At 42.7% G+C, this 27,401-nt stretch overlaps 2 protein-coding genes across 4 annotated transcripts; both read right to left on the reverse strand.

The window, feature by feature from the left end:
- Positions 1 to 3,132: 3,132 nt before the first annotated feature.
- On the reverse strand, positions 3,133 to 8,157 carry rgcc (regulator of cell cycle). 2 transcript variants are annotated; one of them, XM_071484163.1, is made up of 5 exons: positions 7,990 to 8,157; positions 7,502 to 7,675; positions 5,168 to 5,278; positions 4,867 to 4,929; positions 3,133 to 3,894 (listed from the first exon to the last, which is right to left on the reverse strand). In XM_071484163.1, the coding sequence occupies exons 1-5, from the start codon at positions 8,015 to 8,017 to the stop codon at positions 3,887 to 3,889; spliced, it is 384 nt and encodes a 127-aa protein (XP_071340264.1). In that variant the 5' UTR covers positions 8,018 to 8,157; the 3' UTR covers positions 3,133 to 3,886. The 2 variants fall into 2 exon arrangements, with proteins under 2 accessions (XP_071340264.1, XP_071340259.1); XM_071484158.1 differs by lacking the exon at positions 3,133 to 3,894 and having other exon boundaries at positions 4,856 to 4,929.
- Positions 8,158 to 11,168: 3,011 nt separating this feature from the next.
- f5 (coagulation factor V) lies at positions 11,169 to 26,948 on the reverse strand. 2 transcript variants are annotated; one of them, XM_071484175.1, is made up of 26 exons: positions 26,709 to 26,948; positions 26,336 to 26,418; positions 25,187 to 25,309; positions 24,523 to 24,735; positions 24,278 to 24,439; positions 23,038 to 23,259; positions 22,796 to 22,961; positions 22,349 to 22,529; positions 21,292 to 21,388; positions 20,955 to 21,160; positions 19,112 to 19,259; positions 18,805 to 19,017; positions 16,418 to 18,590; positions 16,115 to 16,283; positions 15,432 to 15,668; positions 14,902 to 15,118; positions 14,236 to 14,415; positions 14,004 to 14,120; positions 13,555 to 13,626; positions 13,329 to 13,414; positions 13,074 to 13,229; positions 12,825 to 12,969; positions 12,497 to 12,648; positions 12,103 to 12,285; positions 11,848 to 11,997; positions 11,661 to 11,800 (listed from the first exon to the last, which is right to left on the reverse strand). In XM_071484175.1, the coding sequence occupies exons 1-25, from the start codon at positions 26,867 to 26,869 to the stop codon at positions 11,851 to 11,853; spliced, it is 6,009 nt and encodes a 2,002-aa protein (XP_071340276.1). In that variant the 5' UTR covers positions 26,870 to 26,948; the 3' UTR covers positions 11,661 to 11,800; positions 11,848 to 11,850. The 2 variants fall into 2 exon arrangements, with proteins under 2 accessions (XP_071340273.1, XP_071340276.1); XM_071484172.1 differs by having other exon boundaries at positions 11,169 to 11,997; positions 26,709 to 26,947.
- Positions 26,949 to 27,401: the final 453 nt, after the last annotated feature.

The following is a 27,401-nucleotide window of genomic DNA, read 5'->3' on the forward strand; positions in this document are numbered from 1 at the left end:
GACTGCTTTGTTGTGACATCACAAAGTTCCAGAAGTCCTGACGGCTGGTTTTAAGGCTCAGTTTCTGAATACAGGCTGTGTGCATTTCTCTGTGGACTGAGGCTTTGATAATTTCACAGTATTAATATAGAACCTAGACCTGCTTTATAATCAGAAACACATGGACATCTACCTTTATACAATATGGGACCTTTAATACAATATGCAATAATACAATTTAATACCGACTCTCATCAACTTCTCATCTCCAAAATCCATAAACATTCAGAATCTGACAAATTACTGTCCTGTCTTTTGTCTGTTGGACAAAATCAGCCCCTGCAAATGACTCCCCTCAGAAAAAGCTGAAGACAAAGTCATTCAAACAGGTCACATACATCTACTGTATAAACAGGATAAACATGCACCAATACACACATGTACAGACCACCATGAAAATGCACACACTCATTAATGTTCCCCTCTCCTCTCTCTGCCGAGACATCTGGACTCCAGTGATGTTAGACATGGTGGAAAGCTGAACCTGATATTTGGCTCTGTGTATTTCTGTCTCTTTGTGATGTGGACACACATCTGTGTGTCTCTGCCCAGCCTATTCATAGAACGACTGCCATGGCAGCCTTGAGGGGCCACCCATAGGAATCCTTAATGTGAAGACTGACACATGGGTGTAAGATTTAGTATGACTGTCAGTCATACTCCTGCCTCTGAAGGCCCCTGTTGCCACCTAACTCCTACCTAGTTCCCTGCTTGCCCTCTGTCCATCCTTGCACTTCACTTTGTTGTCCTGCCTGACTCCCACTTTCCCACACTTCCAGCTCTGTGTCGACACAGACTGTCCTGTGCCAAGGCCAACTCTTCTACAGGACTGACCCATGCCCGCCAAAAAGATGCCCACTGCTGCCAGGGCGGGGGAAGGTTGTTTTAGAAGAAAGGTCAACCCCCTCCCCCCGTCCTCAGGGGATCATGTGTTGTGTCAACATGGTGTCTCAGATCAGTGCCAGCTGCCCTGCCGGGGGCAGGAGCCCTCCAAACACCAAACCCCTAGTGCAGAATGGTGCAGATAGGTGGACTCGCAGTGGGACAGCGCCGACAGCTTTCCTCTGCCAACTGTGGTGAAGAAACAACATGGAGACTGAGTCTCCATGCCAGCTTCCTGCCATCAGATTAGTGCACTGGCATGCAGTGATAGTACTGGCCTGATCCACAGACTGTGAAGAGCAGCCATACACAGCTGTGAGGGACTCTCAGCTAGTGTGCCGTGCTCTCACTCTAACACACGAGACTTCAGGCGAAATCAGCACTGATGATCAGTAACTGACTGAAGGAAAAGAGGGCAGTTATCTCTTCCTTTACATGCAGCTACCAGCCAAGTGTGAACGTGGAGCGTGGAACTCTAAAGCGGCACTCCACCGATTTTACATAATAATAAACAAAGAAATTTAGTTGCCACTGAAAACTGTTGTGCAATGTCTTTTGTGGCTCTGGAGAAGTGTTTTTAAATAGGAAAAATAACGCTGGAAATGTGAATGTGGTGTGAGCAGGGTTGTCTTGGTGTGGGGACTAAAACTAAACTAAAACAGAAAGCCTGTGTTATAAACTTGTAGCGTGGAATCTGAAATACTGCCTTCGCCAGGCAGGGAGATAGAAAATGTAGGATCCTGCATTTTTGGCTACTTGGCCCATACCAGGCACAAAAGTCAGTCCCCTTAAGTACATGAAACAGAGCAGAACTCGTGTATTGTCTGCACCTGCTGTACTGCAACTACAGAACTAATATGGAAGCGTATCTGCCCATAGTGAGTGACCTATGACCCCTGGTGATCAGCAGACGGAGGGGTGCCTCTGACATAAGATTACTTCAGCCACACCTGCTGCTGGGCCGGGGAGGGGTCACACCCTCCTGTCTCCCTCCACCTCTGGAAATAGAACTGTGTTGCTACAGAAGTTACATAAGTCGCTGCTTTGTTGAGTGGTTGATAGATGAGCACAGAAGGTAAGAGACTTTTAATATCTATTTCAGTGCATCTGTGTGCATCTGCGTATGTTGTTGCATGTATGAGTTAACATTCTTGGGAGGAGGTGAATGTCCAACCTCTAACTAAACTATTTCATGCCGTCTATTTTGGTGAGTCTTTTTCTGTTGGTGCAAAACTGCACTTGTCAACACACCATGAAAATAATGGAAACAATCATTTTGGCAGTTTGGCAGTTGCCCGCCTGTGTTCGCAGCACTGTGTCTGGAAAAGAAGCTGAAATTTGGGAGGGAGATCAGAGAGAAAGTGGTGTTGGTGTTGCTGGGTTAATAAAGTGCTGAGGTGGTGATGGAGCCAGCTGTCATTCAGAGATCCCCACTGTGTTACCTCTCTGATTCAGCCAGTCAGCAGCTCCACACCTACTGTGCTCCATGACCTCTGAAAGAAATCAATACCTACTTGTGTGATTTGATTTTACTGTAGATATAAGGACTGTCTACTTCCCTGCAAATAACCTGCTGCATTTAAAGGTCCCATATTTACATAGATGTCAATGTGTTTTTGATTATAAAGCAGGTCTAGGTTCTATATGTGAAAGTATCAAAGCCTCAGTCCACAGAGAAATGCACACAGCCTGTATTCAGAAACTGAGCCTTAAAACCAGCCGTCAGGACTTCTGGAACTTTGTGATGTCACAACAAAGCAGTCACTGCTCTCAGCCATGCCCCAAACCCCGCCCACCTGGACCCACCATCCAACCTTGCAGGATTTGGTTTCACTGAGTATTTACCTGAAATCTGCTATATTTTTATTGGATCACTCAGAAAACAGTCAGCCAATCAGAAGAGAGGGCCTGAGCCTCTTTTCTTGGCTGACTGACCTGTTGTTACTAGAGCTCCAGAAAGCCTGAGAGAGGAGATGTAAAACTACACTGAGATGGTTTTTGGTTCTTAAACCATAAATATATCTTCTGATGGAGATCAACACTTCAAATAAAACACAGTTAAAGTGTGAAATATGGGACCTTTACGTTAAGGTATCTACACTGTAAATAGCAGAATGTGCAACACATGAAAATAAGATCTGGATCACATCACAATCACAATCTGACTGAAGCCCAGAGAAGAAAGTCAGAAATAAAGAGAGGAGGCATGCGTTCCTAAAAGAACAATATTTCATAGTTTAATATTGTCTCTGGCAGGCATTAGCTGTATTAAATACACATATTGCTTTCCAGTTTTTTTCCAAGTGAATTAAGATTTCAGTTCACATTTAAACATGTAACCAACTTTACTCCAGTCAACGAATGTCAAACCTTTATCTGACTGTCCTCCTATACCAAGGCAAATAGAATTTGGAACCATTATTATTTACATAAGATACAAAAATATATTTCACAAAAAAAGACAGATACATTTACAATCAGAAGCTCTATAAAATTACAAATATATTTCTATTATAAAAAGCCATTTTTAAATACTCCAGCTCAAGTTTTGCATGGGGTGGGGGTGGGGGGCGGTCTGGATGGTAGTGGTGACGCTGGTGGTTTGTGATTCTGACCATAAGTGTTCCAGTGACTCTTAGCATATATTCCATGTTGTCATTCCTCACAACTTTTCATGGAGTCCATAACCTGGTGGCGTCTGAGAGTATTCTTGTCCTCAGGTAGCCACACGGCCTGGAGTTAGCGGAGCACTTCCAGATTACGTTTAGGAGAGCGCTGGCTAGACCTGATGCTGCGGTGGAGCCACTTGGCAGTTGCCGTGCCATCCAGCTGTATCCTGTTTGGTGGTTTTCAGTGTGTATGTGGGTCGGGGGGTGGGGGGGCAGGTGCATGTTCAAGGGGAGTTCAGACATCCACTCCCTGCCTCTCTCATGGCTACGCTCCAAGATGACTGTGAGCCTCCATGTCACATGCCTAAGAACAGACAGAGACAGACAGACCTGATTAGAACAGGACTCCCTGGCTCCTGAGTTGCTGGTTCTATTCTCAGAGAGGCGGACATTCAGTATCACGGACTGGCCATCGTAAACACTGGTGGCCCTAATAAACATTCTCCAGGGCTAACAGGGTAAGGAGGGGTGGGGGTTGGGGGGTTGGAGGGGGCTGGCTGACTGCCTGCCTGAAGGTCCAGCCCCTGTGCTGTCGCCTGCGAGCCGTGAAAGACGGACATTCAGTGGCCAAAACACAGAACAGAGCAGGGCGGTGGAAGGAAAATCAAAAACAAAAACATGGAAATAAGGAAAGTGCTTCAACTCCCACTTCTGTCTCATTCCATTCCTGACATTTACAGTTGGAATTTCAGCTCCGGTTTGCACCAGCACACATTCCTCCTACTCTGATGCAAGTTCCAACACTCACAGGCCCCGTAGTAAGGAAGAGGTCCAACCCTCATTAGCTGTGTTTGTCTATTACCCATGATGTTCTGAAAGCCACTAAACGACGCTTCTCAGGTTACACTTCCATGCATGTGCAGTTGTGTGTCTCTGATGTGCTATATATACATGAAAAGGGATAAAGAGGAGGAAAGGATGAGGCAGAATTGAAAACAGAGTTCACAGTGCTATGTGGTGTGTGTAAATTGCATGGTGTTGAAGCACCACTTTTTTTTTTTTTTCTAAAGCTGAGTGACAGAGTGAAAAGAGATACCCTGCCTTTCTCTCCAGTGTAACCCCAGAGGCCTCGTGGTCCTCAGCTCCTTCATATTCCTGACACATCATTGTTTCTGAGAACCCTAAGGGGAGCGACCCTCCCGTGTCACTTCATGAGCGGTCGTTAACATAGCTGACACAGGGAACAAACGCGCCTGCTAATCCTGAGAAGCGGGCGGCGCCAGCACACGGGCTAATTCATCAAGGGTTCTGACAGCTAGGTTACATTAGCACTTACTCTCTAATGTCCTGTCAAGGTCAGCGATGAAGTCCTCCAGTTCTTTGGTGTCGCCCAGTTTGGCTGCAATGGAGAAGGAGAGAGACACTCAGACTTCAAAGTGAGGATCGTGACGAGTTCTATTATAAGGAGCAGCGGACAGGAGGCTGGTGGTTCTCTGTGTCGGCCGCTAAATGATTTGTGCTAGGTGATCCAGCTCACTACAGAAATCTGGATCTGTCAGCAGCAGCAGGAAAATCAAAGCTGGACTGTGTAACAGAGTCAGAAGTGTGTGTGTTTGAGTGTGAGGGGTGAGGCTCACGTTTTGGTGACATAAGAGGAGGTGAGGTGGTGGTGGTGGGGGAGAACACAGTGGGGGAGTTAAGCCGCTCGTCGCTGAAGCTGAAGCTGTTTCTGTTGAGCGACTCTGCACCTGTCAGAGAGAGAGAGAGAGAGAGAGAGGGAGGACAGAATGCAGACAAATTAGATTAAGGGAGCGCTCACTTTTCTGTGTACACACACACACACACAAATCCGATCTGTGTCAGTGGAGCAGATTCAGTGTGTAATCACTGCATTCTCCTCTAATGGCACCTTTCCACTGTCACACACATGCACGTGCTTGTATTTGCACAAACACACACTTGTATACACCGACTCTGTGCTGACCCCGGAGCAGAAACCATCCCTGGACTTGTCGCCTTTTCTGTGTTTCTGGCAGCAAAAGTTTCTGCTCTGCTTCACCTCACACCTCCAGAGCAAAAAGCACAGCTTGTAACCATAACTCACTTTGTTAATCAGTGACAACAATGTAACGCTCTGTGCTGGGCACAGAGAACTCTTCCCCTGCTCTCAAAGTACGATTTCTCTCAGAGCAGGTTCTTGTTTGGGCTGCTGTTTCTGTCTCCTCTGCACCACCCAAATGTCCCCACAGAGCGTTACATAAACAATATGATGGCCCTTTTGATTCTGCTTTTATTTATTAAACAGCTTTGCTTCCGTATCAGCCTTTCTGATAACGATATCTGTGTGAGTGTGAAGTGTGTGTGTGTGTGTGTGTGTGTGACAAAAGGAGGATCAGGCAGCACTTAAAGCCGCCCACGTCTATCTCCCTCCTCTCCTCCTCTCTGCAGAACCGCTGCGGACCTCAACAGGGTCTCAGATGTCGCCCACTTACTAACTCTCCCCTCTCTGACCTCTGGCACTCCCACCACTCAGCGCCGAGCACACAGCGTGAGACAGGAGACGCCACACACAACGGGGGAGCACCCAGGCGCGCACACACACAGCATTTGACTTGGACCTGAAACCCTCTAATTTCTCAGTTTTCTTTTATTGTCGTCAGCTTTCTACCTTCTCGTTTTCTCTCTGTCGTTTCTCTCCCTCACACTCTGCGGATGGATCTGCAAATTTTGTCATTTATCTGCGCCTTCAACAGTTCATCCATCCATCAGGCTGCAACACAATAGGTCGACAGGGCCCTCTTCATTTGACTGCCATGGAGAAGGCAGAGCTCGCGCAGGAATCTGGTCCTCTGAGCTCATTAGCACCACAGACGCAGGTTCGAACACCTGCCCTCTGGTTTCAGTTTGGGCCCTGATGATGGCGCCCTCACAAAAACCACTGCAACCTCGGTTATTATGCAACAACCAAATCATATTCTCAAAGGAAGAAGTTACATTTTTATCATCTGCATTTTAAAAGCCTGATTCACTCTCTGGAGTCTATGACGCTATGTGACTGGAGGCTGTCCAAGCTGCAGCTCACTGGACATCCTCCCTCCACACTTAAATGTTTCCACAGATCACCTTCAGGTCTTCTCTCGGAAATCCCAAACCACTCGCACGTGTTTGGGAAACTATCTCTGCTCATGAGGACTTGAAACATTTTTCTCTGTGTGTCAGAATACGAGGCCGTCCAAATTTGGGTTAGAGCCTGTCTGGGGCCAGCTCTGCAACAGGACTTTTAAAACACTGTATGGTAGAGTAATAAGGGTAATGTAAGCCAGTAAAACTTTAGGGTCGTAGCCACAATATGGGGGCAGGTGTGCCAAAATATGCAGCAGTAGCTTAATCTAACCCAAAATCTCTGGACTGCAATCAAGGATTTTTCTCGCTCTTTCTCTCTCTCTTTATCTCGGCGTGAGCACACACGCGTGCATGCATGTGCAACAGTTTGCCAGTCGCCCGGCTGCCCTCCTGATGCCGCGTGATAAGATACTGCAAGGGTACTACAGTGCAGAGGAGGAGGAGAAGGAGAAACACTGACCCTGGGAGAGAAGTAGCATTAATGAAGCAGAGCTCATGAGCTTCTGACAAAAAGACAGACATATAACCGACTTCTTGGGACTGTATCTTATGTCAAGGGGGACAGAAACCCCTTCAGAGCAGATCTATATCATTACTGCAGTGCCTGATCTCCACTCTGGAGTCTCAGGTGTCACCAGTGGGAGACTTTTTATTGTACAGACCAGAGCCTCCCTGTTAAAGATGTCCAGATTTATCCTTATGACATATATTGTACTGATTATGTGCTCCACTCGCACTGTCCCACAATAAAGAAACATATTTGTCATCACATGGTCCAAAGACAAACTTTGACAACTTTTTTCTTGTCACATGAGGGAAACTAAATTCCGGAGCGGATCCCAGCTTACTCTCTGAGTCGCTGATGCCGCTGTCGCTGACGCTGGCGCTGCTCCTCCTCTTCATGGTCTTCAGGTGCTCGTCGTACCTGAAGTGTCGCTTCTCCACCGGCGACGTGAAGTCTTCGATCACCGCGTCGAACTCGCACAGCACGTCGTTCAGGTCCTCCTCGTTGACGAACTTCGCTGCAGAAAAGAAGAACCACCAGGATGAAGCATGGAGAAATGTTCATTAACATTTATGAGAGTAACTACGGTTTCAGCTGAGCCAGGGATTGACAACGGACCTGCTCTGATATTATGGACCATATGGATTTATGAGGAGAACATTATTTTTAAAACCATTAAATGCAGGGTCATCATAAACGGCCTATTATATTTCCCCTTGGATTATTGTGAATACAGGAATATTACTGGAGTTTCAACCTACAGTGACAATAATACCAAAGAGTGTTTGTTATTACTAATACAGAAACATAGGTGATGGATGAGCATCTTACCTTGAGGTTTAAGCTTTGGAGACTTCATGATTCCAGGGACCAGGTTTGAGATTATCCAGCACTGTCCTGAAAAGTTCGGGTTTTATATCTGGACACAGATCTATATGTCCCTCAGTGTAAGGTCCCTCTCTGTCCTCCTGTGAGCAGCACTCCGACAGGTCTTGAACTAACCCCGCCTCCCGAAGACTGCCGCTTTTTAACGAGCGCTGCTCAGTGTGGGCGGCGACGTCCCATCCAGAGGGGAGGGGTGTGTGTGTGTGTGTGTGTGTGTGTGTGTGTGTGTGTGTGTGTGTGTGTGTGTGTGTGTGTCCAGTGACCAATAAAGATTTTCCCGGTCGATGTTACACTCCCCTGACGTCTCCCTCATAAAAGTGTGTTTGTAAACAACTTGTGTGTGTCCCGCCAGGCGGGGGTGTGATATTTCTGATCATGACCCGGTAGTTTCCATATCGTATCACCGGGCAGATCACGACAGACAGGCCACCCTGTGATTAACACGGTCACATCATTCAGGACATAAATATCATCACTAATATATACATGTGTCTGTCTCAATGACATGCATGCATGTAATATAGGCTATGTGTTTATAAAAATATGGACTTATACTTTAGTACACTTTTGAGGTACTTAAACTTTACTTTCACTACAACCCTTATGCCTCTTCTACTTCTTCTGTAAATATTGTACTGTTTTATTTCAGTGTATTATATTTTTGTTATGTCACCAGTTAATTTACAAACTAATATTAATTATTGTGATCAGCTTATAACACACACAAAAAAATTCAGTAATACCCAACAGCATATAAAATAGTTGAAATTACATTATATTACATCAAATTACATAATGTTAAAGGTCCCATATTGTGTAAAATGAGATGTCCATGTGTTTTTTGATTATAAAGCAGGTCTAGGTTCTATATTAATACTGTGAAAGTATCAAAGCCTCAGTCCACAGAGAAATGCACACAGCCTGTATTCAGAAACTGAGCCTTAAAACCAGCCGTCAGGACTTCTGGAACTTTGTGATGTCACAACAAAGCAGTCACCGCCCACCAGGACCCACCATCCAACCTAGCATGATTTGGTTTTGAGTGTTTACCTGAAATCTACTATATTTTTATTTTTATTGGATCACTCAGAAAACAGTCAGCCAATCAGAAGAGAGGCTAACTGACCTGTTGTTACTAGAGCTCCAGGGTAAAGTATTAAATTTGAAACTGTACTTGCATGCCAATGAATCAATAGCCCACCAATAAACCAGTATTATGATATATCATAATGTAATACTGACAATGGGCATTTTACCTTCATGAGTACTTTAACATGTCAAACCTATTATAAACAAGAAGATTTTTGCTGATAACACTTCTGTTCTTTTACTCAAGTTAAATTTTTACTGCAGGCTTTTGACTGTTATGGAGAGTTTTTACATGAAAAAAGGATTTCTAAGGTACACTGCATGTCCCATATATCATTTGTCTGGTAAAAAATGAAGAACCTTATTTTATCAGCACATGTGCACAGCAGTGAATGAAAGTAGCTCAGGAATGAGTTTTATTCCCGTGAGACCACTGAGTTTAATTCATGAGGCTGCACTGAGGTGATGTATTCAAAAACACAGTATTTGTTAAAATTACTGAAAGAAGATATTCCAAGTTATAGGTCACATTTTTCATGTTCAGAGCTGCTCTGTGCCCAGGCAGCACTTTGAAAGTCTCCTGGTTTCGTAACACAAAGTCTCTGGTGATCTTATCAGGGGGACCTCTATCAAACAAAACCTAATCAGACTGACAATGTTTTGTCTGGGCCTGATCTTTGGCGAAGGTGAGGTTAGAGCGACATCTGGTGGTGAAACGTTGCAGTTGCATCTGATGTTTGGAAGCGTAGAATCAGAGTGGAGGGATCCAAAATGTTCAGCAACACAGTCTTCATCAGCAGGTGGAGTTAATGGAGAGTCAGTTTCAATCAATTAAAACTTCATCTGCTGTTCAAATAGAAAGTGCATCAACAATCATGGTGAACTGTCATGTGCTGGTTTGATTAAAAGACTATGAATAAGTTCCTGAACCATACATTTACATGCTTTTTACCTTAAAAAGTGGTGGATTCACTCCACTGCCACTCTCCAAACACTGAGAATTTACCTGACCCATCTTTCCATGGAGAAGTTTTTTTTTCTTTTTTTTTTTTTTTTTTTTTGCTTGAACCTTGAGTAAAATTGCCTGGGTCTTAGCATGTTAGCAGTAATCTAAGTTATAACTGTGGCACTACCTGCTAAGATACTTGCAGCTGATATGCAACCAGAGTGACTCCTGAAGGTTAATGTGGTGTCACTTGTTTCTAAGACATGCTGTGAGATGTGTTTTCAGAGATTCAAACTTTTTGTTTGATGAGCAGCTGGATGATCTGTTTGATTATAAGGGCAACAATAAAGTGTCACATCATTATTAAGTGGAATTGCTGCAGAAGTATCTTTTAGCTTCCACACCTTTTTACTTCCCTGTAAAAAACTGGTCACAAAATATCAGATTTTTCCACCTTGATTCATTTTTTTCACAACCTCCATATGTTTTATTCAACCTCAGCTCAAGACTCATGCATTTTTCAGGCCATTCATAAAGCAATGCAGTTTGGCTCAGGCTATGAATGAAACAATGCAGCTCGGTCTTTCTTTGTGCACTTCAACTGCTTCTTCATCCAACTCCAGCAGTGGAGTTTAGCTTCAGCTTGTGCAGAAGCAGCGATCCCACTGCAGTTTCTTCCTCTTACATACGTTATTCCCACAGTCAAATCACAGACAGCTGGTTCTCATCACTATTCCCAAAGCCCTTGACAGCCACATGTCCAATAAAGCTATCTGTGAGTTAATTTGTCGTCACAGATGAGTAGCATACAGGACATGCCACGCTGAGACTTTCACACCTCCAGTGCCCAGTTTAACATGAGCAGCAAATGGATAAACATGCCATGTGTTTGCAGCTGCACGTGCCTGTTGACTCTGCAGGCCTGTAGGTGCTGCTTAACGGCAGGCCTGGCTTCAGCTGAGGTGCTAAAAGTGACACCTTCAAGACACCATGAGAAGACATCACATACTCATACTTGGGATACCAAAACTATCTGTGCATGTGGTTAACAGCATCCATTCATTTATCACTGAGCCGGACAAGGAAAAAGTAAGAATGGTAATCATATTTATTTCAAAATAAATTACATGGTCTCTACTTATGTATTTACATTCATTTCTATTAATTTCTGATGAACAAAATAAAAACATATCAGCTTAAAAATGCTTGAAAAAGTATTTCAAAAACATAAAACTGTTGACAAAGAGGTTATGATTACTCACACATGAAGAGTTTTATCACACTTTTCTAAAAAGGGGATATAAACCAGGAACTGGTTTTAATGGTGCATGTATATGATTTGTATAGGGAAATGTATTCAGTGTGAGCCATTTATAACCTAAGCTAATTTGCAATGCCCGTCCCTAGAAGGGCCTTTACACGACATAAAAAAATACATTAAAAAATTTGTATAATACATTGCTTTGCACTGTTTTAATTTGTTAAAGGCTGTCTTATTTTTTTTTTGCATCCTACTTGGCTTCAACATCCAAATCTGGCAAGAAAGAAACTGATATTTCCCGGCGGCAGGAGACCTAGTTTATGCAACAGCTGAGTTTCACAAGCTATATGATGAGTTTAACAAATCTATGCATGTGTTTGCACATGAGAGGCTGTGATTCAGTATATTTATGTGTGTAGTATCCACAACACATGACCACGTGTGTTCATTTGCATACAGATGAGTACGGTTGACCTGACATGTCATAACTTGGTACGGATTTGGATGAGCGTCACTCAAAGTCACAGCCCAGTAGTTCCACTCTCAGGGTGATGGAGTTCATCCAGCTTCGGGGGATGATCCGGATGAAGCGTGAGAAGATGGGAGGATAGATGTAGTTCTTCACATGGTCGCCGTTATTTGTGTTTCCAGGGAAAGTCTGCATTTGATGAGAGACAGGAGGGACATCGTTTAGAATCACTTCTGCCCACCAGTGAACTGGTTCGTGTGAGTACAGTTTCCATGTGATTTTGCTGTGGCTCACCTTGAATGCGAGGTCCTCGTCATCTGTGTACTGGCTCCAGTGTATTCCGTTGTTGCTATACTGCAGGGTGTAGGACATGACGTACATCTCCTTCCCCAGAGACTTGGCTCCCTGCGTTATTATACCCGTGATCTTCTTAATTTGTGGCAGCTCCACCTGAAGCCACTGGTTCATGTCATTATACTGTGGAGGAGACAGCAGAGAAAGAGAGAAATAATGGCTTTGACTCGCAGGTTAATGTATGCATCCATTTGTGAACTGGAGAAATTCACCATTCAGGGCTGTGGGTATGTGTGTAAACTGCCAGCAGGTCCTGTGCTACAACAACACTTATATTATGTGTGTTCTACCTGATTCCTACCTGACCTGTCATGTCAGTATTAGAAATTAGTACCTTAGCCTGCCAAGCGTTGATGGTGCCCTGTTTGTTGAGGCGTGCAAGGGAGGGTTTCCAGGGTCCAGAGTACCAGCTGGAGGCTGTGGAGCTGGCAGTGATACGGCGGTCTTCTATGAGTCTGCTCTCTAACCCCAGAGGCACCGAGCAGCCTGAGGGAGGAGATTGAAAACATCACATTTACAGGACCCCCGACCCAAGTACACACATCATATTAAATATGAGCTGCAGATATTAAATATAATGCAGAATCTTGCAGTGAGAGGTACACACAGAGTTATGTGGCCAGTGAACAATGTGCAAAATCAATGTGCAGGTAGCATGTTACCGTCAAGCTCACAGCCGTAGAACTCCATGCGAACTGTGGCTTTGTTGTACCAGTGGATGGGGTGGAGCCTGATGAACCGTCCAACCAGAGGAGGAAAGAAGGTATTTGTTTTTATCTGATAGGCTTCCTCGTTCCCAGTGAACACCTGGTGAAAGAGGGAAAGACACAGACAGAAAGAGGTGATCACACACTTCACTTGTAGTTTGTGGCTCTTTGCAAATTGGTGATTGGTGGTGAAAGTCCCCCCACCTTCCTGAGGTCCCTGCTATCACCCTTATAGAAGATCCACCTCCGGCGGTCAGTGCTGTAGGAGATAGCGTACTTGAGCACAAACTGAGACTGGAACATCTGCCTGGCTCCCTGAGTGGCCACCTGGCTGATCACAACTGGCCGCTGGAAGTCCACCTGTACAGGTCAAAGTCCACAGGTAGTAGACTGTGTTACACATATGTGAAAGCAAGTTCACATATCCAAATACAGAGTTGTTACACCTACAACACATACCTGAATATAGCTATTGTGCTCATCTGTGCTCCATGCGTTGTATTTACCCTGATTGTTCAGTCTGGCAAGATGGGGCTCCCAGTATCCTTCAAATATAGAAATACTGTCAGTAATCTGATGTCCTCTTTACTGACAGAGCTTTACTGCAATAGTTGAGCAATAATTAATTGTGATTGTGGTAGAACCACAGTGTATTTGTTGCCTAAACAGATGCGTGTATGGCTACCTCTGGTCTTGATTGCTGTAATCTGGTCATCATTCACACTGCCTGATTGAAGACCCAGTGGACGGCGGCAATCTTAAAGGAGGCATACGAGTAATATCTCAGTATAAAAGTACAACATAACAGTATGTCAGTGTAGTTAGAGAATCATACTCTAAATGAGCAGTAAACAATAAACAATACAGAGGCCAAATAATGCCGCACTTTTTATTCTAATGATAACCATCTAACATTCAGGATTGAACTGAGAGTGGTGGAAGCTCAATTTTTGTTTTTTGTGTTCACTTGTCAATTCACCATCTGTCTCTTGACTCTTTTTCCTTCCTGTTGCTAGCCACCTATGCATTTTGATATTCCAGTTTCTGCCATGGATTGTGCCCACCAGCGCGCCCCGACCCACAGGTTGGAAACCACTGCACTAAATGCTGCAGAGTTTTTTAAATCGCTCATACCATTATCTAGAACCAGGAACAGGGTCTGCATGCCCTTCTGCTGGTTGAAACCAACTTCTGTCTCCAGCTGCCACAGGCCAGGTCTGGACGGACGCATCTCCAGAGTAGCAAAGCTCCCTGCAGGGACAGTGTGGTACAGTAATTAAGTTGAAACATCATCAAACATAGCCAACAGCCAAGCTAAGAGAAGTTATTCTGAATTCAGTTAACAAACAAGCATAACAGTGCTAACCAGGCAACAGTGGGTAGACTGCCTGTCTGTAGCTGGTGGTCTTCTTATGGAGGAACGTCTGGCCGTGGAAGTGGACACTCTGAAAGTCTTTTGGAGAGCCCATGTTGATGAGGTGCCAGCGCACGAGATGGTCGGTGTACATCCTCAGGCCCTTTAGGTTGTATATAATGCCATTGATGGCTAGGGAAACAACATGAACACATTACATAACTATCGTTGTGACACAATGATATATTCAACAGTAGATCTATGTACTCAATGTGTTTAAAGTGATAGTTCAGGTTATTTGATGTGGGGGTGTGTGAGGTTGTCTTACTTAGTCAGTGTATCACCTGCATTAGATTTGGATCAGTGTGCTACCCAATCAGCCAATCAGAGCGGCCAATCAGAAGAGAGGCTCTCAGCTTCTCTTCTGATTGGCTGACTGACCTGCTGTTACTAGAGCTCCAGAGAGAAGCCTGAGAGAGGAGATGTAAAACTACACAGAGATGCTTTTTGGTTCTTAAAACCACAAATATATTATCTTCTGGATATCATCACTTCAATATAAAATACTGGAAAAGTGTAAAACATGGGACCTTGAAACTAGCAAGTTAACTAATCAGTGATTATCACATTCAAAAGATTTTGGATGGGGGATCATTTTGGAGGTACATAATGCCTTACAATGGAACTTGAGGTTCTCCGTGAAATTGGGGCCCAGAACTCTCCTTCGGGTTTTCCTCTGTATTAACTCGCGGTTCCTCTCATAGTACCAGCTCTGTGACTCATCAAAGGTCATGAAAAGCAGCATGAACTCCCTTGTGTTTGATTGGCTTTTGTCCAGGGTACCCTCTCGACACACCAGCAAAGGCCCAATCAACCCAGAGTGGATGTCCCTCTCCTGAGAGACAGAGCATAGGGTAGGTTTAATATTAGTTTTTAAAAATGTGAAGACATTCATTTTTCTCAACACAAACATATAATTTAGTGTATCCCTTTTACTTTAATCTTAATTTAAAGATGTATGTACATATTACTTTCAGCCCATTAATCTGTGTCCCAAAGTGTCTTTTTGATGCTGCCACTAGGGGACGCCAGAGTCATGAATTCAAATTCAATATAAAGTGGCTTTGGTTTGTGTTTGCAAATAGCATTTCTTTAATGCCTGCCATGCTTAACTTATATTTCGTTACTACGTATTACAAAGTACTCACAGGATTAACACCTGAATAGTAGGTCCAGGTCCGACAGTCCGACTCATGTGACGTTGGCCCAACCGAGGAGTGGACCTTCCATAAATATGTGAACGTGGTGTTGGGTTGAACTTCGTTGTCATATTTATACCAATACTTGGAGCCATCCTCATAGGACAGACCTTCTGTCTGCTTGGTATAGGAAACCCCGTTTGGGTGAATGGAGTATGGCCTGTTGGCGTTGTTCCTGAACACCACCTGCAAGTCAAAAAGACACAGTTATACACTTAGTCATGTGGTTGCAGAGAGTTAGATATAAAGATTGATATAGCTGTCAAGTTTGTTTGATAAATATGAAGCAACCACCAGTAGCTGGTTATCTTAGCTTATTTTAGCACAAAGACTGGAAACAGATTACTGTGCACGGCTACGATATAGTTCAGCACACAACCCAAAACAAGGGAGATTCAATGAGTTCATCACAGAGCTTTAGAGAAGATGGCAGACATGTTGTATTACATTTGGACCGAGCGTGGCCCTGTTTTCAGTCTTTGTGCTGAGCTAAACTAATTAAGCTTAACACATATGTAACATACAGACTCAATGTTTACATGAAGCAGCAATTAGTTGTAAATGCTACAATTTATACATTTAAGCATAAATGATGACAGTGAAGCCTTTGCACAGTAAAGTATCAGTCTTACCATGATGCTTTGTCCAACCTCTGCTTTGATGAGAGGTCCCAGGATGCCTAGATGCTCATCTAACTCTCCACGGATGTCAGGTGTGCTGAAGCTACTATCCATGTAACTCCGGAAAACCACCTTGGTGAACGTAGTTTCTCTGATGGTTTCTGCTGACTTATCTTGCCTCCTGTGGCGGTAGCACAACCTTATTTAAACCTTTAATGCGTATGGATGTGTACCTGTATGCACAATTTTCCAATAAATCTGAATGGTCTTTTCAAATGATATATGAGCATCTACTACTGCAATGCATGAGCTTACCTCTGTCCGTAGCCACTGTAGTCCCACTCAACCTCCTCTGCAGCAATGAAATACATCTTTACGTTTGGGCCTGAGAATTTTAAGTAGTATTTGGTGGTCTCATCCAGGTTGAGATTCTTGATGTCTTCATGATCACTGTAGGGGTCTTTGTAGGTCACGTACTCATATTCGTCTGCATGCACATCTTGCTCTTCCAGCCCTAGATGGTCTGGTTCATCCCCAGGAACATACAGTTCATAGTCACTGAACTCAGGACGGGGCACACCAATGACTACGGGCATGTTAATGAGTGCCTCCTCATCAGAGAAAGGCTGAGGTGCACTGGGTCGTGACCCGCGTGGGGTCATGACTGGATTAAATCCACGAGGAGAGAACGGTAAACCGCTCCTGGCCAGAGGCTTGTATTCCTTCCGCCTCTTTGTTTTCATGCCTTCACCCTTCTGGGGCCTATGTCGGAGGGTCACTTTCTTCATCTTCTTTTTTGGAGCTGTTGTTGTTTGAGGAGTCTCTGTCTCAAAATATTTCACCATGTGGTCAGGAATTTCCATGGGTACCATTTCGTGAATTCCCTCATAAGTCCAGTTGTGGCCCTGTGTTTTAACAGAGGTGGTTTTAATCACCTCTGTGTTGTTTTCTTTAAGGAATATAAGCACTTCTTCACTGATTTCTGAGACACTTAACTCCTCAGAACCTCCCTTCTCTACTGCACCACTGGAGAGGGACACATTATCTGGTACCACAGTCTCATTGGAGAAAGGTTCTGGGGAGGATGTTTGATTCATCACACCAACAAGAGCCGTGATGTTCTCCTTACCCACTGGACTAACCTCCCCTGATATATTTGATCTGTCTGATCTTGATATATCTAGATGTTGGATATTCACTGTAGCATTTTGTAAGGGCTCAAGCAAAACATATGTCACATTTTCAGAGGAATCCATTTTCTGTCTATACTCCAGCTCTGTGACAGTGCTCAAAGTGTCATTGTCACTGGGCTTGTTGTCTGTGCTCTCCATCTCCAACGCTACAACGGTCAAGTTGTATTTGTCTGTGCTGCTGACGTTAACCTGCCCAACATCTGCTGAAATAGACAATGAATGGTTTGTTGTGTCTGCTGACACATTAACCCCATTAGTCGCTGGGTTATTTTCATCTTCCCTTTGCGACAGAGTGATAACAAACACTTGATCATCTGATGTGCTGTTGAGACTGTTGGTGCTGGTGGACAGAGGCACAGAGTATGAGAACACGTCCCCTCTGGTGTGCCTTTCCTCTGAATCCTCTGTCGAGATCAAGCCCACAGAAGTCTGATTATCACCAATAAGGGTTAGGTTAATTCTTTCAGTCTCCAAGAGGGAACTCACATTTCCAGATAGTGTTATGTTAAGATTGGTAGTTTCTTGTGGTGTTACTGTAAGATTGGTCATCTCTGTAGATACATTTCCAGCTACTGATAATGACGTATCATTGTGTATCGTTGTGTTCTTCGTGTCATTGAACACAGCATCGCTATCAAGATTTGAGACAATTGGGGAAACACTGATATTTGTAGGTACACTGTCATTCTTTAGTAATACATTTGGGTTATAAATGACGGTTGAGTTATCTGTTTTCAACATGGAATTGTAAAACACGGACGCAGCACTTGTGTTCTGTATATGTGTTGTATTGTCACTGATGCTTTGCAAATGAACTGCTGTAAGGTTTACTCCATCAACGTCTGTCCAATTTAAAAATAATGTCTCTTTTAGTGCATTTGGCTCTGGAATAGAGGTTTCATTGTTACTCTTTGTCTCTGTAAAATTAGCGGTGTTATTTGTATCACCGTCAAGTACATCAATAACATCATAGTCAAGGAAAGAAAGGTCCAGCTGCTCCACATTTGCGTCCTTACTTTGGTTCTTCAGAGACCTGAGACCTAATTCATCTGCAAACATATATGTGTATGTATCCATCACCGCTGGCTTTTCTTTTTCAGGTTCCGGTTTCTCCTCTTCCTTCTTAATTTCTTCCAAACTCAGAGGCTTCCATGCATGAAACTCTGTGTTTGGTGCTGTATCTTCGTACTCACCGTACTCATACTGGTAGTCACGATAGCACTCAACATCCTGAAACTTCATGCGCATTCCTTTGGTTGTCTCATGGGAATTCAGGGAAGCCACCAGCCAGACACCTGGTTCAAGAAAGGCACACAAAAATCATCCATGTAAAACTTTCAGATGGTGGAATTCACTATCAATAGCCTCTGTGGACTCATGGATATCACACTGTCTCAAATATATACAGTATATTGAGCTTCTGCTGTCACAAAATTTTCTGACATTGAACATATCTTGTGAGCACTTGGATATACAAAACACAATTTGACATTGTAAGCCCTGACTGACCAATGTTTTCCATGTTCATAGTGATGGTTTCTCCAGTCATGGGGTAGAGGCTAAGAAAGTCCTCTATCCGTTCATTCAGCTCAAATGTATGGCCATAGAAGGTTGCTGTCTGTATGGAGTCCTGTGCTCCAATGCTCGACACATGCCATGTAGCAACCTCACCGTTGCAGAAACCCAAGACTGGGCCACCCTCAAAAACGTAACCATTAATTGCTGTAAGAAGATGGACATGAATATTAGTCATCTGACAGGCAGCTCAAGTTGATGCATATCATATTACTTCAGTCCGATTTATAACAAAACTTACTGTGCATGACATTGGACTTAAGAAACTCTGTATCTGCCTTGCTGACTTTGGTTCGATCACAATAGTGGCCGATGTTGTAATCCAGGTACCAGCTCTTGTTTTCATCAAACACAGCAAACATGGCATGTTGCTCCTTGTCTGCTTTCAGCTGTACAATCAAACCAGAACATTTACTCATCCATTTACATGTATCCCCTCACAATTATAGAACATTTCTGATTGTTAAATTTGATTCTGACAGTTTTTTCTGTCAACATACTTAGTACTGGAGGAATGTGCACATTTGTTAGACTAATATTAAAAGTCGAACAAGCATGACATATCTGAAAAGTGTAATACAGAATCAATATAGTTTACTTTAATTTTATTTCCTTGCTAAACATTTTGTTTCTCTTTCATCAGGTTACAAAACCATTACATTTCATTACCACAAAACTGTAGAAAACATAAACTGTAACTGTATATGTTAATTTACTAATGCAACAATGTTGTAGTTATAACAAACACACGAATAAATAACCAACCTACTCTTTGCTTGTAACTCATGTTGAAATATTAGTGTTTTATTTACAAAAATAATGTGTCTACAGCTATGCTAGCAATTATGCTAGCGGTTCACAGCATGCTAACATGCTCACAATGATACTGCTAACATGTTGATGTTAAACGTGTCTACAGGCTATTTTAGCACTAAACACAAAATACAGTGGATGTTGTTTCGAATGTGTTGTTGTTAAGACACTTCATTCCCAAACTACAAATGTCAACCTCACGGTGGTACTTAGGGAAAGTCTGGGGATCATCAAAGTCATGAGGATTCATCCTCTGAGGACCATTAATATCTGCACAAAATGTTGTTAAATCCATCAACAGTGTTGAGCGAGTTACACAGGAAGAGTAATAAGTTACTTCTTTTCTTATTACTCCTTTAAAAGTAATCTTATCACTTTACTTATTACTTTACATCAAAAGTAATTACTTACATTACTCGTTATTCTACCATATTACTTTTGCTTTCCAAAAATATTCAAACATTGCACATCTAGGGTGATAGCATCGCTTCCTGTTTTGTTATTTCAGTGAAATAAAGATTATATCTTACAGCGGCTTCTCAAACCTCTTACCAGACAGTCTGTCCCTTGTCGAGGGGAGCACCAAACCTCCTGAACTAAAAAGCTGCTCCTCAGGTGAGCTAGATGGGGTTGGAGTGTTGTACTTCATGTTTATGTTTTTGAAGTTTCAGAACTGGTTCAGAGTCCCAGCCTGAGATCCCCTCGACCTCAAATAGTCCATTACTTCTTTTTCTGCTGAGTACCTGTCCTTGGACTCTGTCTCTAATGCAAAAGAGTCCATTTCATCATGGCTGACTGGCGTAGTGGACAAAGAGACAGGATCCTCTGCCAGAAACTCCCTCACAAGCTCTCTCCTGCCCTTATCTCTCATCTCTCATCTCTCAGCCATCAGAGTTTGAACTTCAAACAACTAGCAGCTGCAAGAAGCCCATCATTGCTATCCAGGACATCAGCAGAACAATGCCATCCTAAGATAGCCTACCTCGGACAAAAAAACCCATCACATTCTGGTAACGCAATGCTGATAGGATTTGTAACGGTATTATCATTACTGTTTTAGAAATTGTACTCCTTTACACTACTCATTACTGCGGAAAGTTATAATATTACAGTAATCTGTTCCTGAGTAACACTACACAACACTGTCCATCACTGACTTGAGATATTTCAGTCTGGATCAAAGTGGTGAACCCACCAATAGACAGACTGACTGTTGTTGCCTTCCGTAGAGCAATGGCGCTAACATGCCCACAGGTGAAGACGCTTTTTACCTGCACGTTCCTGACGTTGAGGGACTGACTCTTGCAGATGAGGATGGGTCCTATCAGTCCTGAGGCGATGTCACGTGGTGTGTCCACTGCACTGTGGTACATCCGTGTCAGACACCGGGAGTCTCCCTTCAAAGGCTCATCCTCTTCGACCACTCTCCAAACATAGGTGTGTGTCTCACCTGGCTGAACACCATGAGACTGGTTTCCTGGCAACCACATCACAAAGCACCCCATCACATATATTGTATATACGATTTTATATTATCAAACCAGAGTGGACAGTCCAACATGCAAAGTGCTGAATCCATTTATTTTACGTTGAGGACAGACTCAGTACCTCCTTCTGGGTAGTTGACTCCCTCCTCTGACTTCTCTATTGTCAGACCATGTGGATAAATGCTGTAAGGCCTGGACGCCATGTTCTTAAAAACAATCTGTGAAAGGACAGGAGGACATGTGAAGGCACACAGTGTGTAAACAATGTTAAATGGCACTCTATGATCACAGCCATTTATCTGACATACCACTGACTATGAGGTTAAAAAGTGCTGACTTTCGGCTTCACTTTGATAGTGTTTATATCCCAGAAGACAAACAATGTAGAAACCAAACAGCAAAAAAAATGAAGCCGACACTGAAGTGCCAAGAACTGCAGTTCCTCCAATGGCCACTTGAGGCTTGTTCCAAAGGCGAGTCAATCTCAATAGACTCTCATGCTAAAATGTCCAACTTTACAGCAGAAATAAACATGTTTACAGCCTGGTACAAAAAGTTTTAGTCTCTGTAACTAATTTCCTCCTTCATGACAACTGTACATTAAATAACTCACTTGTTTAAATTTTATTGAGGCTTACACTTCTGAATAATTGAGGGCATGGCAGCTTTGAGTGACAGGTGGGTGAGCGTATGATTGCCATAAACCAGCATGCATGTTAACCATAATAACCATTTATATCACAATTTATTATTTGCCAGAGCATATGAGTTTATATAAATGATGCAAATAACATTTATATTACTTCAATATTCTTGTCTTTTTTTAGGTTGAAGAGTTACTGACTTGAAATCACACCTACATCCTGACACCTTCTGACACCACTGTGCTGTATTTCAACTGTACGGTGTCTCAACCATTTTACTGTCTCTTCTTCAGTTGCCTGTTAGTTTTAGAATATACTTAACAGTTTTCCTATTTCTGAATAATTCAATGTACTGTATTTTTAAGGGTAATCCCTTCCAAACACTGAAACAGCTTTTAGAGCCTGTGGTCCTATAGGTTCAGGATCAGAATCTGACAAACTCTTCTGGCCTAGTATTTACAGAGCAATGTTTTTTGACTTTTTCTCATACTGTTGCTGACAAACTGATTTGATTTGAAATGAATATGATCTCACCTTGATAACGTCTCTGATTTGCGCTCTGATCACTGGGCCCAAGATGCCCAGCTCATTTTTCCTTTGCTTGCTCTCCAGCCTTTCAGTGAATGACTCGTTGCTGTACAGAGTGTACACCACCTTCTTGTATTTCTGACCTATGCGTGTTGATGACTGTTTCAAGTACTGGAGCTTAAAGTCCCTACACAAAAAGATAAGAGGTTTTATCTGATTTGGACGCATGAATATAAGCTTTACAAGACACAACAAAGTGTTTCAATCAGTGTAAAACTGATGTTCAAGTTAAAACTGAACTTAAAGATTCTGTCAATGAGTGGAGCAGAGTGAAAAACAGAGATGGGGATGAGAGGAGACACTTTAACTATAAACACAGAATGTACGTGTTGTGCGACAGAGGGACGTCTGATCAGTCTGCATGTGTAAAATGTATCTGTAAATGCTGCTTACTCATCAACATGTTCATGCATAGTCGGTGCATAGTCCCAGACAATCTCCTCAGCTGCTATGAAGTATTTCCACTCCCTGCTTTGTTTTCTTTGCTGAATCGTCATCCGTCGCAGGGGCGCACTGAAGCCGTCACACGTCTCCACATCCACGAAGCCGTGCATGCCAGCTGCAATGGCAGAAAACTTTTAATTTAGTCGCATGGTTAAAATCTGTGGCGGACGATGGATGGGAGAAACACATACCTTCCATGTGCTTGTTGGTGTGTGAGGAGAGCAGCCAGCGGCCTGTGTAGAGAGCCACCATGCTGGCGGTGGCGGTGGAGCCGCTGATCAGCCCCACAGATGACACTTTATGGCCGTTCTGCTGCGGCACCTGCCCGTTCATGTGCACCGAGAAGACCTCAGGCTCTGAGCTCATGCCCACCAGATGCAGGCTCACAGAGGCGTGAGCACACATCCTGACATCTGGACAGAGAAGAGGAAACTGACGCTCACTTTGTGTACTTTATCTTTGGATAGTCTGGTCAATGCAGGACATCTGGTGAATGTTATTACCCTGGCAGTGGTGTCTGCCATTCACCATACATCTGTTCATATGAGCAGGACTGAAGTAAAGTAAACATATTGTACCACAACAACATTAAATGAACATATCACAAATAAAGTTTCTCTGGTCCAAAGTAAAAGTAAGAAAGTTTCATCTAGTAGAGAGGCCCTGTTAAAGTGTCACAGTGCATTATTCCATTTACAGAGTAGACACTTATCAGGTAGCGAAATGTGATTAATCACTCAACAGAAAAATAATTAACAAGAAATCTGCTAATCATTGTCAAGCTAAAAAAGTGTAAAAGTCTGTATTTCCATCTCTTCATGTAGGAAAATTTGTCTTTGACCTTTGTCTTAAAGTAAATATATTTGGGGTTTTGACAGGTTTTTGATTACTCAAAAAATGATCAAGAGAATAACTGATTATTTGCTTGTTCCAGCTCAATACTTGTCTGAGTTTTATCTAAGTGTCTTTGTTGTCAGTTTAACCCACATTAACCCGAAGCATCAACACTGTTGTTACGGTTGCTTGCTGCTTAATATACTTTGTGCACTGACTTAGAACAGAGGTTTATTAACCAGAACTAAGTCTGAGGCCTCTTCATCTCTGTTTTGGTGTACACCGCCAGCCAGCAAGTGTTTTTGAATGTTTAAGATCCAAACGGTGCTACAGTAACATCAACGACGACATTCATCTGCTGTGGAATAATCCAGCAAACATTATAATCTGACATGTTTCATATGTGAATCATTATCTGCAGAGTGACGGTAACTACTTCTGTCTAATAAATTAAAAAAACTAAACAAAACACTATTTCCCTCTAAGATATAGTCGAGTAGATGCATAAAATACAAAGAACTGATGACTCAGAGTTTCAGATACCAAGGATACCTGATGAACTGACTGTTTTTCTGACTGTCTAAGTGTCTGACTGACCAGGTAGTGATCCCTTTGTGTATCCGTTGATGGTGTATTTGACGTGGTCGTCTGAGGCGTGGCCGCTCGGTTTGTACTTGCTCTCTTTCTCATCAAAAACCCCAAAGAGGAACACGTACTCATGGTGGACGCCAATCTGTTGCCCTGACTCATCCAGACTGCCTGAAAAAAAAGAAGACAGAAATTGATCATTTTTTCTTTCCCCCATTGAACAAAGTGAACACAGACCATGTTTTACTGCTTACCAGGCTTGCAGATGAGCAAAGTCCCGATGAGGCCTGAGTTGTAGTCCTCGACAACATTCTGGTGGGAGATGTAGGTGTAGGTGAGACAGGTGGGGTCGTCTGGCTGTGGAGAAACCTCTTTTGTCACCTCCCAGTAGTACACGTGCTCCCCGTTTGGCTGCACTACATCGTCCTCTTTCTCTTTCTGTGATGTGTTGTCAAAGTAGTTGGCCCCTGCGAAAAAAAAGAAAAGTTAATTCAGTTTGAACTAGAAAAAAAAAAAAAAAAAATCAGCAAAATTTATTAAATACCACTGCTATGCAGGAGTCAGAGGAGATTATTGACTTCCTTAATTGAATTTGTGACATGATATTCTGCAAAATCCCAAACATAATGAAGAATGAAGAGTTTGCTGTGAGCTGTTCTTTAATTTTGAAATTCTCGGCACATCAGGACACAGACAGTGATTTCCGGGGGCTTAGCGATGTACCCTGTTGGACTTCAGTCCAGCCTGCTTTGATAATCTGATTGTCCTGGTTAATATTTTAGAAAAAGACAAACAAACTTGTTTGTTGTGTTGTGTAATTATTGGCATGAGTAACTTCCCGATCAAACACTATGACCCTAGCAGGTGATGTCTTCAGGTTTGCCGGACTCCTCTGCAGCTGTGTTAACAGACACCTACCCTCTGACTGCTTCCCGTAAGCGACCCCGTGTGGGTGAATACTGTGTACTCCGGTCGCCATGTTCCTGAAAGTGACGACAATGGTCTCCCCCTCCTCAGCCCTCAGTGTGGGTCCGAGCAGACCTGCAGAGAAAAACACACTGATGCTCCAGAACAAAGAACGACAATTCATCATTGCTCATTACTGTCTTTCTGTGTTAGTGCTGATTCATTTAATGCCAGCAAATATAATTGCACCACTGGCCCATGTATTGTAATGTACCTCATACATGATATATATTTAGTCTTTTTGGTACTGAAATTAACCAGTATGCCACTGTTATTTCTTATTTTGGTGCTAGTTAGACGGAAAATTTAGAAAATATTCAGTCAAAGACAAGTGTCCCCCAGATACAAAAAGAATCCAGAGGTTAAGTGCTCAGCTTCCTGATGAAGACCGGTCACTGGTCTAAATAAAGGTGAGGCTTTAATAACTTGATACAGTCCAGATCAAATATCACAAAATACAATGTTACTGTATTTTATGTTTCTGTTATAAGCAAAGCTGCCACTAAACAGCAGTTCAAAGTCTGATTTGCCACACAAGGTGCAAAGTATGAGTGAGGGTCAGACTTGGCAGCAGGTCAGACAGCTAAAAAAAATAAATAAATAATAAAAAATAAAAATCTCAGTATTATGAAAAATATTTCATATGGCAGGAAATATTGTTTAATAAAGGCTCTACTGGAAGATACTCCCTCATTTTCAGATGATGGTGGTGGAGAGAGCTGCCCATCAAATACCAACATCTCCCAAAGGTTCATCTGGGATGTGGTTAAGTGAGTCTCAATATTTTCACACTTCTCAAACCCTCCATTGTTCTATAATGTCTATCTATCTCATTTTTTCTTTTATCAGTAGTTTTATTCACTACATAAAATTACTACACTTTCTATAATTCCTATTTACAAACTCAAATAAATCAAAATAAAACCCATTTTAATTCCCTCTCTAATTAACACCAACTGAAATGAGTTCCTTTTAAGAAGCCTGCTGATGTTACGTACAAACTGATTCCTTTCTGGGAAATTACTGGGAAATTGACAAGTGAAGCTGAAGACAGGAAAAGGATGTCCTCATAACCACAGCCAGACAGACAGATGCATTTACCTAACCAGGAGGGATGAGTCTTAGCCTGTCTGAAGTCTTTCTCATACTCCCGAAAGACCACTTTCTTATAGGTGGGACCAGACCTACGCAAAGGTGGAAAAACACACAACATGAATCAGCACATGAGAAAAACAAATGTCCACTACACCACGCTAAGAACTGGCTTCAACAACATATGGCAGACAGAGGTACAGGTTTAATACTAGTGGAGACAAAAACAACAAAACTACAAAACAAATAAATAATAATGAAACAGAAATACAATATAAAATAATAAAAAATGCCAAATATTAACTTTAAAATAGTCTTTAACACCTGTTGTGTCTCTAATTCTTATAATTTAATATCACAGATCCTTCAGCCAGTGTCCTACCTGTGTGTGTCATTGTCAGAGTATTTCCAGTCTATCTCAACAGCAGCGATGTAATAGTGTCTCTCCCTGGGTTGGTGCTGGTCTGCGCTGACATGGACGACAGTCAGGAGAACCAGGACGGGCAGGAGGCGGTGAGCTCCAACCCAGACACAGAGCTTCATATCTGGGATCAATCCTCCAGGTGCAACTGGTCTGCTTAGAGTGTCAAGAAGCTGTGATCTGACAGAGAGGTCTGCTCTGTGCTTTATCTATCACTGACACACACACACACACACACACACACACACACGTTTAAACATTATGTCCCAGGGCAATGAACTGTGTCTCTGCATATTTTTTTTCCTCTTGTAATTGAAACCTCATGTGTTTTGCTGTGATTCATCCATAGGGGTGTGCTCATTCCATCACTTCTGAAAATGCTCAGCGGGGATGAGTGTTGAAAAATAACAAGGCAAATTTCTCTGACCTCAAAATGTCCCAGGACCATATTCCCCATAAAAACAAAAACACGGCATAATTCAAGAGCTTCAAGACATTTCTGTGTGTGTGTGTAACAGATGGAGACAACGCCCGTCCCAAACTCTGTTTATTTATATTTGTGGAGTAGAAAGGTGTCACAATGTAAATGTTTATGTCGTCTTAGTGTATGTATGTCATTAATGAGCACCTATCAAACTGAGGTAAGGTTTTTTA

The sequence above is a fragment of the Trachinotus anak genome, unplaced genomic scaffold, assembly GCF_046630095.1.
Source record: "Trachinotus anak isolate AG129_WGS33_773 ecotype Australia unplaced genomic scaffold, CSIRO_AGI_Tana_v1 ptg000001l, whole genome shotgun sequence".
Taxonomy (NCBI): Eukaryota; Metazoa; Chordata; class Actinopteri; order Carangiformes; family Carangidae; genus Trachinotus; species Trachinotus anak.

Excerpts from the sequence above, each read along its gene's own strand:
- rgcc (XM_071484158.1), bottom strand. The coding sequence starts at position 8,017 with ATGAAGTCTCCAAAGCTTAAACCTCAAG. Across the intron at positions 7,676-7,989 it reads TCCAAAGCTTAAACCTCAAG|CGAAGTTCGTCAACGAGGAG; the intron begins GTAAGATGCTCA and ends TCTTTTCTGCAG. Across the intron at positions 4,930-5,167 it reads TCCTCTTATGTCACCAAAAC|CCAAACTGGGCGACACCAAA; the intron begins GTGAGCCTCACC and ends TCTCCATTGCAG.
- f5 (XM_071484172.1), bottom strand. The coding sequence starts at position 26,869 with ATGAAGCTCTGTGTCTGGGTTGGAGCTCACCGCCTCCTGCCCGTCCTG. Across the intron at positions 22,962-23,037 it reads CACCAACAAGCACATGGAAG|CTGGCATGCACGGCTTCGTG; the intron begins GTATGTGTTTCT and ends CTGCCATTGCAG. Across the intron at positions 16,284-16,417 it reads TACAGTGGCTACGGACAGAG|GAGGCAAGATAAGTCAGCAG; the intron begins GTAAGCTCATGC and ends CTACCGCCACAG.